The following is a 12,252-nucleotide window of genomic DNA, read 5'->3' on the forward strand; positions in this document are numbered from 1 at the left end:
GCGTGGATGGTTGTTCGTCTCTGTGTGCCCTGCGATTGGCTGGCAACTGATTCAGGGTGTCCCCCGCCTACTGCCCGGAGATGGCTGGGATAGGCTCCAGCACCCCCCGCGACCCTAGTGAGGATCAAGCGGTTTGGAAAATGGATGGATGTTGTTTATCTTCTTCCAAGTGTAGCAGTGACGCAGGTGAAAAGCTTCAAATAGCAGTCGTGTGCCTGTCAGTCACGTAAAAGTCGAGCGACGTGTTTTAAGACGCCGTTCCGTCCGACCTCCGCGTTTATGACGTCGCAACTGAAGCGGTCTTTTTGTTTGCGATGCCTCATCGCCCTCTGGTGGCGGGTTGATGTGCTGCTTTTGTTGGAAAGGAGCAAATCTTTGTCAGTGTTGAGATTCATTCACCATGTCGCTGGCGTCGGGCTGGAATCTCAAATGTCCTTGACTTATTTCGTTTATAGTTAAGTCTATTTATTATTGTAAATATTGAGGTCATGTAACATTGATTTGATATCACAGTCATGATGGCCTTCTGACTTCTTTCAACAAGATCAAAAATAAAATTGCTTTCCCTTTTCTGTTCTTCGTTAATCACCAGTAAATAGACTTTTAGATAGTGGACATAGAACTATCAAGGTCCATTAAACACAAATTTGGGACTTCATGGAAGTGAATTAGCCTGAGTGAGTGGTGATGATGACATGGGGAAAAAGAGCACGGACGTGCAGGTTTTTAAAAGAGAAACTGACTTTAATTTAGTTACGTGGTGGGCGGGCTTAGCTGGATGCGCCAAGCTCGCTAAAATGAGCGTTCCTTTAAGGAACAGAACAGGCGGGAGATTCAAGTCCACTTTCCACTTCCAGTCCGCTTTGGAGGGGAAAAAGGGGAGAGGTGGGGGAAAAAAAAAATACACACACACAAAACGGGACACATCCGGGAGGGCGGGACAGTGACGCGACCAAAATCTGCAAACTAAACTGAAATCCAAAGACATGAAGGACGCTTCACTGTCAATTTGGTCAACTCCAATCGTCAAGACGTCGCAGCCTCCCGCCTCACGGGCGCTGCGCTGAGTAGCGCCCCTCACTGTGGGGAGCGCCGCGGCCGGAACCGAAGCTGGGCTTCTGGGCGGCTCCCCCGCGGGCCATGCCGGGCGGGCCCCTGGGAGGGCCACCACCGATGCGCTCACGTGGACCTCCGAGTCCTCCAGGCCCCCGAGGCCGCACGTCCCGCCGCTCGCCTTCCCGGGCCGAACGAGTCTTCTTCTCCTCCACGTTGAGACGCACTTCGCCGCGAAGCTTGATGGGCTGATGGCGAGACGAGCGACATCAACATGAAGAGATTTCAATAGAACATTTTAAATGTTTAACATTTTAACATCAACATATTAACACCAAAACCACAAAAGTGGATGGAAGTGGGTCGTTGTGAAGGGACGGGCGGGCAGGACTAACTCACCCGACTGCCCAGGATCTTCTGAACCGGATCAGAGTCGTCAAACACCACAAAGCCGAAGTTGGGAAGTTTGCCTCCGCTGTTGATCCGCAATTCCAGAACCGTCCCGTACTCTGCAGGCCGCCAACACATGCACCAAGACATCATTAGTCTCATGTGATGTCATTACTTACACGGTGTCATACAGTATGTCTCACCATAATTGGATCTATATTCAGGTGCATTTAAACATTATTTTGAACCCTCACCCCCAACAATGATGCACTGTTGCCACTCCCCAAAATCGCAGACTGTGAGCTGTTGTATTTTTTCTGAGTCGTGCATTCAAAAGTCCACACAAGGTCAAATTTTAAAGTAGATCAGTTCAGATTAAAGTGCATTTTCTATCCGCAACCTTTTGAAAGTCGTGCACGATGTGCGCCGACGCAACGATGACTCGCTAAGGACCGTGACGTGGTCACATGACTTACGTTCAAAGAACTCCTTGAGTTCGCTCTTGTCTACGGCGTGCGGTACGTTCCCCACAAACAGCTGATGGGCGTCGGGGTAACGCACCATCCGCCGGACTTCCACCTCACCTTGCTCGCCCTCACGAACTGAAAGAAAAAAAAAAAACAAAGTTGGCACAGTGCAGTCTGCTTTTGACAATATCAATTCCAGTTTGGGGCATACTCGGGCGTGGTCCTCTGTGCGCGGGCGGAGGGGCACCCGGTCGTTGCTCTCGCGGTCGGGGGTCCCGCTGTGGAGGTCTCTGTGACGCTGATTGAGTCTCTGACTTGACGTCGACGCGCACCTGCGGCCAAGAAGAGAGTGCATTCTCCCTTATCATGATGTTGGCACCAACAATCTTGAATGTCCGAATTAATTGACGAGTCAAAAATCAATTAGAACATGATTCGGTCTGTTGTGTTTGCATGTTCTCCCCCCGTGCCTGTGTGGGTTTTCCCCGGGTATTCCGGTTTCCTCCCACATTCCGAAAACATGTGGCAGGTTAATGGTGCGAGTGTGAGGGCGTGTGCCCTGCGATTGGCTGGCAACCGGTTCAGGGTGTCCCCCGCCTGCTGCCCGAAGACGGCCAGCACGCCCCGCGACCCTTGTGAGGATAAGCCGATCAGAAAATGGATGGATGGATGGTTTTGCTAAAAGCTTCCAAATAAACAACAATCAGATAATGACCAGTAATAGCAAAAAAATAATTTTGTTGTCATCAATTGAGTGTGTGTGAAAAACGCATGACTGAATGTCACTTGCTAATTTTTAGCATTTGTGGTGAGCCGCTAAATCTAAATGCGGGGATGCAGGGCATCAAATAGTTTGGACAGCAGCGGTCTCGGGCGTGACCTACCGGGGCGGCGGGGGCGGCTTTGACGACATGTGGCGGGATGCCCGACACGGGGACGGCCCCGCTGGGCGGCAGGTTCTTACTGGTCACCGACGCCCACGAGAAGGGCTGCAAACAAAAACAGGTGTCACATTAGCATCTTGTTAGCATTGAGCGAGTGTGGAGAAAGCAACCACGGACCCGGTTCTCCTCCGGCGCGGCGGGCGCCGTTTCGGCGGGTTCCGCCGTGGCATCGGCGCTCTTGTCTGCCTGCTCGCTGCCCGAGTGCGCGCGCGCTTCACTTTGCGTCTCGGGGGCGGCGCCCGCGACGTCCTTCAGCTCCGCCGTGTCAACGACCTCGGCTTCCTTCTCCGCTTGGGGTTCCGGCTCTGGGCTCGCCGCTGCCGCCGCTTCCTCCTCATCGGCGGGGTGTGATGCTTCCGTACTAAACAAAAACCAAAGAGTCACGCCGTCCTGTGTTGCGTACCGGAGGCTGCGTAGGGAGTTCCTTGCTATATTCAGAGATGAAAGTTGACTTTTCTGAAAATTCCGGAAAATACATACACTACCGTTCAAAGGTTTGGGGTCACCCAAACAATTTTGTGTTTTCCATGAAAAGTCACACTTATTCACCACCAAATGTTGTGAAATGAATAGAAAATAGAGTCAAGACATTGACAAGGTTAGAAATAATGATTTGTATTTGAAATAAGATTTTTTTACATCAAACTTTGCTTTTGTCAAAGAATCCTCCATTTGCAGCAATTACAGCATTGCAGACCTTCGGCATTCTAGCTGTTAATTTGTTGAGGTAATCTGGAGAAACTGCACCCCACGCTTCCAGAAGCAGCTCCCACAAGTTGGATGGGCACTTCTTGCGTACCATACGGTCAAGCTGCTCCCACAACAGCTCAATGGGGTTCAGATCTGGTGACTGCGCTGGCCACTCAATTACCGATAGAATACCAGCTGCCTGCTTCTGCTCTAAATAGTTCTCGCACAATTTGGAGGTGTGTTTGGGGTCATTGTCCTGTTGTAGGATGAAATTGGCTCCAATCAAGCGCTGTCCACTGGGTATGGCATGGCGTTGCAAAATGGAGTGATAGCCTTCCTTATTCAGAATCCCTTTTACCCTGTACAAATCTCCCACCTTACCAGCACCAAAGCAACCCCAGACCATCACATTACCTTCTCCATGCTTAACAGATGGCGTCAGGCATTCTTCCAGCATCTTTTCATTTGTTCTGCGTCTCACAAACATTCTTCTTTGTGATCCAAACACCTCAAACTTGGATTCATCCGTCCAGAACACTTTTTTCCAGTCTTCCTCTGTCCAATGTCTGTGTTCTTTTGCCCATCTTAATCTTTTTCTTTTGTTGGCCAGTCTCAGATATGGCTTTTTCTTTGCCACTCTGCCCTGAAGCCCAGAATCCCGCAGCCGCCTCTTCACTGTAGATGTTGACACTGGTGTTTTGCGGGTACTATTCAATGAAGATGCCAGTTGGGGACCTGTGAGGCGTCTGTTTCTCAAACTAGAGACTCTAATGTACTTATCTTCTTGCTCAGTTGTGCAACACGGCCTCCCACTTCTTTTTCGACTCTGGTTAGAGCCTGTTTGTGCTGTCCTCTGAAGGAAGTAGTACACACCGTTGTAGGAAATCTTCAATTTCTTAGCAATTTCTCGCATGGAATAGCCTTCATTTCTAAGAACAAGAATAGACTGTCGAGTTTCAGATGAAAGTTCTCTTTTTCTGGCCATTTTGAGCGTTTAATTGACCCCACAAATGTGATACTCCAGAAACTCAATCTGCTCACAGGAAGGTCAGTTTTGTAGCTTCTGTAACCAGCTAAACTGTTTTTAGATGTGTGAACATGATTGCACAAGGGTTTTCTAATCATCAATTAGCCTTCTGAGCCAATGAGCAAACACATTGTACCATTAGAACACTGGAGTGATAGTTGCTGGAAATGGGCCTCTATACACCTATGTAGATATTGCACCAAAAACCAGACATTTGCAGCTAGAATAGTCATTTACCACATTAGCAATGTATAGCGTGTATTTCTTTAAAGTTAAGACTAGTTTAAAATTATCTTCATTGAAAAGTACAGTGCTTTTCCTTCAAAAATAAGGAAATTTCAATGTGACCCCAAACATTTGAACGGTAGTGTATATATATATATAAAATGTACACACACACGCGCGCGCACGCACACATCTGGCCGATCACGCATGAATTGGTTTACACAAAACGCTATTCAAATACTCGACATTCAATGATTAATCTTCCTTTTGTGTGCAGCGTGCACCCTTTGTGGCTTCTGTTCCTGCCGAAATTTCCAAGATATGGCGAGGCCAGGGTATTTCTGTTGTGGCGACGCCACTCAAGCTACGCGAGCCTCAGCAGTAGATAGGTCTGCTGCTCTCTGCTGTGCGTGCTTCAGCGCGAACATGTACGCAAGCGCGTCTTTTGATTTCAACCAATCAGCGCCGACGCAACGACGTCACAAACCCGGCGACACACACGACAACAGCTAAGCTAAGCTAGCCGAGACGACACTTGAAGTCGGACGGACACGTTTTTCTGCCAATCTGTGTGTTTTCCTTTTTGTCCAAATATATTTTTTACGACAACTGTCTTGTCCACGGTGTCTTTTATTTGTTCCATTGAGGTTTGGCAAGTGTGTTTATAAAGAGACGAAAATCTCTTTACTGTTACTAGTGTTAGTGTCTCAACATGGTGACGCTCGTGAAAGCAAAACAACGAACTCAAATGCGTCTTCGTTCAATGTTGTCAACTAATATCCGGATTAATATGAGGCAATTTTTCCTCAATTCTCCGGAGAGATTTTCATAAAAATTTGAAAAACCCGAAAATCCGGAGGACTTTCATCTCTGTATATTGTGAGTTGGGCTTTTTTTTATGCTGTTGAAATGTGGAGTGACTCATTACGACGAATATTAATGAAGCCATTATGCCACTTCAAATTGCTCAAATCCTGACTTGAGCCTCTCAGCAGAAATGATTCTCTGATTTCTGTCATCCTCCATGAAAGCAAACCGTTTTGTGGAGCTTGTGGGCAATTTCTTGTGGAAATGATGATTGCCCATCATGAAAATAAGGTTGCCGCGCATGACAACGCTTTAATTGGACCTTCTCAAATATAACATCACATCAGGAGGTGGGCAACAGGAGGATGTCAGCTAAGCTAACAGCTATAATGGACAGACCCTCCCAAACCCTCCAGGCCACCCTGTCAGCACTGGGCAGCTCCTTCAGCCAGAAACTGAGACACCCCCGCTGCAAGAAGGAGAGGTACCGCCGCTCGTTCCTGCCGACTGCTGTTAGGCTATTGAATAGACGGTCCTGAAAACCTGGACTCACCCCCACTCGCCCATTTTTAATATGCTTATATATATATTTATTTATATACTTTTTGTCTTCTACTTTCTCCCTTTCATAATTGTGCGGCTGTAAATTGGGAATTTCTCCATTGGTAGACAAATAAAGGTTTTCTTATCTTAAGCCCAGATGTAATGAACTATAGAATTTTTTTTAAATGATTTTGTCAACCGATTCATCGATTACTACTCGCCGTGTGCCTCTCTCCACAAACAAAAATTCAACACAATACGGCATAGAATACAATTCAGGGATGGTTCAATTTGGTTTGATTCCGTGGGTTTGTGATTTGATGTGGTGCAGCTGCAATCAGTCATGTTTATTATTATGCAACGTCAAATCGTTTTATATCTGGTATGCATCTCGCATAACCGACGACTCGATATGTATGTCGATACACAGGGGGGGGGGGGGGCGATACAATGCAAGGATGCAACGACTTCAACTCACTCAGTACCAGCCAATTCTGGACCAAGTCTGAAAAGACGTTTAAAAACGTCTTTGGGAGTGAATGAGTTAAAATATAAGGTCGCGATTGGATTCAGTTTGCTTCAAAAAGACGTTCAGCGGAAATTTTAGCATTCTCAACAGTCTCTCGCAGTGTGTCGTGTTGTGTTTTTTCGTGTGTGCTTACATGGATGCAGGTTGGTAGAAAGCAGGGACGGACTCTTCGGCCAGGGCGTCCGGAGAGGGAACGCGCTCCTCGAGCTCCTCCACCTCGTCCTCGGACTCTAGATGTGTGCGCACACGCACACACACACACACACACACACTTCAGCGCTTTTTTTTTTTTTAATTTGCTATTATCAGAATAACGCCTTCCTAACCTTCAGGTGGTTCCGAGTCCGAATCCGCAAAGACTTCATCCTGGTAGCGAAATACGTCGTTGTGCACGTAAAACTTGTTGGCCACCGTACCCTTTGGGAGGAACGCGACAACGTTAGCATCTTATTCGGGGCCACACAAACCATCGAATGAACAAGGTGGAGCGCTGGTGCTGAAGTTGTACAAGCCTGCAACTAACGATTGATGTAAGCATCCTTTTAATATGTCAATTTTTCCCCCAGATTAATTATATATATATATATATATATATATATATATATATATATATATATATATGTTTGTTTTTTTTGTTTTGATTGCCGGCCCGTTACTAATAAAATATTTCAAATTGACAGAGCAGAAAACGCACAAACAAAAATTGTTGATGATTCACTGACTTTTTGGAAGCAAATTAACTCATTCAATGCCAAGAACGACTTTTGAAGTCCATTAGAATCCAAACATTCAGTGCCAAGGTCATGTTATGTCGCTTGATATGTTTTTGTTTCCTCATTGAGAGGAGCTGATGGCGTTCTTTGCCGAGTACAATGAGCCAAACCGCTGGCAGAGGGGAGCAGTGCCCCATTTTAGATTGAAAACGGGCATCCGTTTGCCTTTGGGAGATGCAAGGGGGTCAACAGACTTTTAGTGTCACAATCTGGAGCCTACTTTTGAGCAGGGAACATATGGATCTGTATCGCAGAGGATGTGCCGCGGTAGTTAGTTGGGAGTATGCGTGTGTCACAAAATGGAAAAAGTACAACAATGATCTTGGAAATCTGACGAGGTGGTCACGCGAGCAGCCACCAACGCCTCACAGAGCCGTCCGGTTGAGTTGGCACCTCCCCCCCCCCCAGAGCTTGTATGTCACTAAATTATTTTGCAATCAAAAGCTGAAAATGAGTTCACCAATTTTAGCGAATGAAACCACTGTTCAGAAGTTAGAAGTGTCGTGGAAGGAAAAAAATGGATAAGAATGAAGTCACCGTTTAGCTTGGTGTTTTTGTTCCCACAACAAGCTAGTTTTCTCTGAATTTTGGCCAAATGTTTTCTTCAAATGTATCTGTGTTTTACTGCTGATGAGTATAATCCATCTTTATTGACGTAGCGCTTTTGCAACAGCTGCAACAAGGCGCTTTCCAGAACATTTAACGCAAAGAGAGAGGAAAAAAAAGGGGTGAGCCTTTCGGCAGTGTCGGGCAGAGTTACCTCCGGAGCGAGCACGAAGGTCTGCATGAACTTCCTCATGGGCTGCATGTTGTTGGAGAGCTCCCCCATGACCTGGACCACGACGCCCTCATTCAGGGTGGCGTGCGCGTCCACGTGACGGATCTTGGTGTGGCAGTCGCGGAAGCTCAGCGCCATCACGCGCTTGTGGATGTCCTGCAAACACACAAATACACGCCCCCCCCACCCCCCCGGGTGTTGACAAGCTTATCTGTGGCACATCAACTGTTGCGGGGAAGACGAACTGTAGCTTGACTTCCGGGTTTAATTTGTTCTGGGACCAAGCTCGCAATGCAGTTTACACGGACGGTGATCTCAATATCGGAACGCCATTTATAAATACACCCTCGATACATTTTTATCGCACCCTTTTTTTCTTTTCAAACTACCAAATTTATAATCTGACAATGAATATCAACGCCCAAAGACGCTCATCATAAAATCAACCAACAGTTGTCATTTTCTGTAAGCGTAAAAAGCAGGATTGTACAGGATTTGACTTTTAATCATCTAAGCTGTCTGCAGTTACTTCCCATTTCCACCTTTCTTTTAAATTAGGTGTCCAACAAAATAAGTGTGTTGCAATCAAGTGGAATTACACGCGAAATAAATGAAGGGCAGAAGAATATAGTTGACGTGAACAGAAACGGTCAGAAGATCACAGCTGCATTTGTTGTCCCTTGAAATAATAGATGCAATGATGGCGCGAACAGCTGAATTTCTCTTACCCTCTGATTTAAGAGTTGTCCAGATAACAGATTCCAACATGAAATAAGTGGCACAAACCACAATATAACAAATAAATGACCCCCCACCCCACTCTGGCTGCTGCAGTGGCTACGTACCACACATCAAACTTTTGCGGATGTCCCTCATCATTAAAAACTGGATGAAATAAACGGTCGGAAATGTTCACCCGAAATCTATTAACGTGCCTTTTCTGATTCATAGTTGGCAGTGGTAGATCTGTTATTATGGGGTAATACACATTTAAGTGACAAATATTTGCAAAAATTAGTAAAATGAAAACACCTTATATGGCCTGCACATAATTTGAGGTTCTTCACTGACATACATTGCAAGAATGTCGCTGCACAATGTTTTGCAATGTTTTGTGTGACACCATTTAAAATAAAAACAAGAGATGTCACTCACAAATGTTGTCAATACATAATTGTGCTGGAAAGCAAGCAGTGTTTCAGCAAGCAGTGTTTCGTACAATATCATGAAATTATCGTGAAGGTTTTTTTGAGGGGGGGATATATTTTTAGAGCCCATATTTCCCCCCCCCCCCCGCAGCACGTACATTGGCACGTTTGTATAAACAAGGCATACTTGTAATCATGTGGGTATTTGTTGTGTAGCAAGCTTGGTGTCGTATTCGTCAAGTGGGAAGTGTTGTGTGACAATTGTGTCAGGATTGTCGTGTAGCATGTGTGGTGTTACGTAGCGGTTGTCGTGTCGTAAGTGTTACGTGGCAATGCTACGTCGCAGGTGTTGTAACAATTGTTTGCGAAGGTGTTATGTAGCAATTGTTGCGTGGTGAGCTTTGTGTGACAATTGTTGGGATCGTTGCATGGCAAGTATCCTGTAGAGTTTGCTGTGTAACGAGCATTGGGGTCGAAAGTGTCGCGTGGCGACTGTTGCGCAGCAATTGTTGTTTCAGAGGCATTGTGGAGGAAGTGTTACAGAGCAATTGACGTGCAAGCTTTGTGTAACAACCGGTATGTAGAAAGTGCTGTCTGTTGCCTCGCAGTGTTGTGGAGCAAATGTGTAACAAGTTTGGTGAAAGAAGTGTTATGTAAAAATTGCTGTGCAGCGAAGGTTGTGCAAGGACGTGCAACAACAAGTCTATGATTCGTTGTGTGGGACATGTTGCATAGCAATTATGTGGGAAGTTTTGTGCAACATTATTGGCTAGGAAGATTATGTAGCTTTTCTTGGAGTGGATATATTGCATAGGAGGTGTCGCATATGAAATATTATGCAGCAATTATAGCGGAAAAGTGCTGCGTAGGAATAAGTGTTGAAATGGCTGCGTAGCAAGTGTCGTGCAGCAGGCGCGCGACCCACCGACTGCCCGTAGACGGCCTCCAGAGGCTTTCCACTCGTGTCCAGCCCGCCGTGGACGTACGACGAGTTCTTGCCATAGAACCTATGCCCACACACACACAAAAGATGTGAGAATGCTGGCGGGTGGACGCACTTGCACATCTGAGGTGAGCGTACCTGTGCAGGTAGTCGGGCGCCTGGTTGAGGAGTGTGTAGTACTGTCGGACAAACTCTCGCCCGACCAGCTGGGCACTTGGCTTCTCCATCACCATTTCTTCTTCTTCGGTACTCGCTGGACAACACAAAATCAGATTGTTAAAGAGATGTAATTAATACTTTTGAATTTAGGACCTTGGTAGGTCCCTGTGTAATGATTACCGTACAGACAATGAGTGAATGACTATGAACGCAGTCCTCATTCCTGACTCCACGATCACTACTTTTATCCAGTGACCATTGCGCCTAAGATCAATCACCGTAATCAAGCGAAATGTAAGCGTCCACCAACGCTAATCGAGAACACTTCGTAAAGGATTGTTAACACTCCCCGCACATTTCACTTAAACCGCACTACGAATTGGCCAACTCACTGGTTATAGTGGCGAGGGAGGGCTTTGCGAACCCGACTTATGTGAACATTGCCGAACTTTTCCGTGGGGCCTCGAGGCTCGGCGACGCCGGCTAGCACGTGCCAAGTAGAGTTTCGTGTCACACTTGCCATTTGAGGAACTGTGGTCAACGACAAGAGTCGAGAGCAGGAGAATTATTCGAAGAGGTACGAGGAACATCAGGGGTTGTTTATTCCAAAATAAGTCAAATTAATCAAACAAAACCATGAGAAATACAGGCAGCGGCCTGGAGCGAAAACGAAAGCGCGCAGCATGGCGGGGAACAAGCACAAGGGTGATGGGTAATTCTCCGACAAAAACATCTATAAAGAGCATACTAATGGATCGTAAACGCGCTTATTGTGGGAAGTGTCTCGCCGCTATAGGAAATGCCGTCATTTGTTGAAAATAACGCTTTTAAGCTATCCGTTGCTAACGGATAGCTTTCGCTTTCCAGGACATAGACGGCGCCCTCCTCAACGACCCAATTAACTAAACCGATGCGGAGGAATCCTCATTATGGCAACTTTAAGCACTTATGCGCGCCGCAATCCAAGGTGTGACTCACCAGAGGTCGGTTGTCTCAGGCTTTAGTTGCTTTTGTCCAAAAAGTATTCTTTTAGATGAGTGAAAGAGAAGCACTTTGACAACGTGCTCGCTCGCTCGCCGGGTTTCAGCCGCGCAGCGCTAACTCACATGCACCCCCCCCCCCTCACACCTCGCCGCACTTTTAGCCAATCACATCCTGCATTTGGCTGATTCCGACCAATCACACGCGGGTCTCACCGTCCCTCCAGCTGTACACCAATCGCGACAGAATCTGTCTTCGCCGAAGCCGACAGCATAGCCAATCGTAAAATGTTTCGCGGGTGAGTACGTCGGGGCTGCGCTGCTGCTGGTTGGCCGCTTCGGGGCGAACTTTGAGTATATTTCGAGAGGTTTGAAGAATTTTATCCATGTACTTACTGTACATTGTACACAATACTGTACATGGCAAGAATTTCTTAGGTTTCTGAAACTCGGGCCTTCATATATGACTTTTCTTATTTTCCCAGCTCTTGTTTTCCCTTGGTGAAGTTTCTGGCTACCCTCCACATTCATGATGCGCTTCGGCGGTTCTTTGAGGAAATGTTTCCAACCTCAGTCATACAAAATGCAAACATTCTGGCTCAACTTCTCCATCAAAGTTACACAACGAATTTTAAATGAAGTACTTTCGACCGTCTGACTGTTTATTAATGTGACGGGTAAAGACCAGCTTTGGGGAGGTGGGGAGGGCATGTGTTTGGCACACGAAATATGAGGAAATAAAATAGTTCAAATTGGAAAAGATGAAAGGGAGTTTAAACAAGCTAAATGTATTTAA

The 12,252-nt window shown here is 46.4% G+C and overlaps 1 protein-coding gene across 1 annotated transcript; it reads right to left on the reverse strand.

Moving 5' to 3' along the window:
* Positions 1–723: 723 nt before the first annotated feature.
* g3bp1 (GTPase activating protein (SH3 domain) binding protein 1) lies at positions 724–11,601 on the reverse strand. Its single transcript, XM_086101681.1, has 12 exons — positions 11,455–11,601; positions 10,456–10,570; positions 10,300–10,381; positions 8,209–8,382; positions 7,002–7,092; positions 6,809–6,905; positions 2,972–3,215; positions 2,795–2,899; positions 2,122–2,242; positions 1,920–2,045; positions 1,453–1,562; positions 724–1,301 (listed from the first exon to the last, which is right to left on the reverse strand). The coding sequence occupies exons 2-12, from the start codon at positions 10,548–10,550 to the stop codon at positions 1,050–1,052; spliced, it is 1,497 nt and encodes a 498-aa protein (XP_085957807.1). The 5' UTR covers positions 10,551–10,570; positions 11,455–11,601; the 3' UTR covers positions 724–1,049.
* Positions 11,602–12,252: the final 651 nt, after the last annotated feature.

Source organism: Hippocampus guttulatus, chromosome 2, assembly GCF_054856545.1.
Source record: "Hippocampus guttulatus isolate MCC_2025c chromosome 2, RoL_Hgut_1.0, whole genome shotgun sequence".
Classification (NCBI taxonomy): Eukaryota; Metazoa; Chordata; class Actinopteri; order Syngnathiformes; family Syngnathidae; genus Hippocampus; species Hippocampus guttulatus.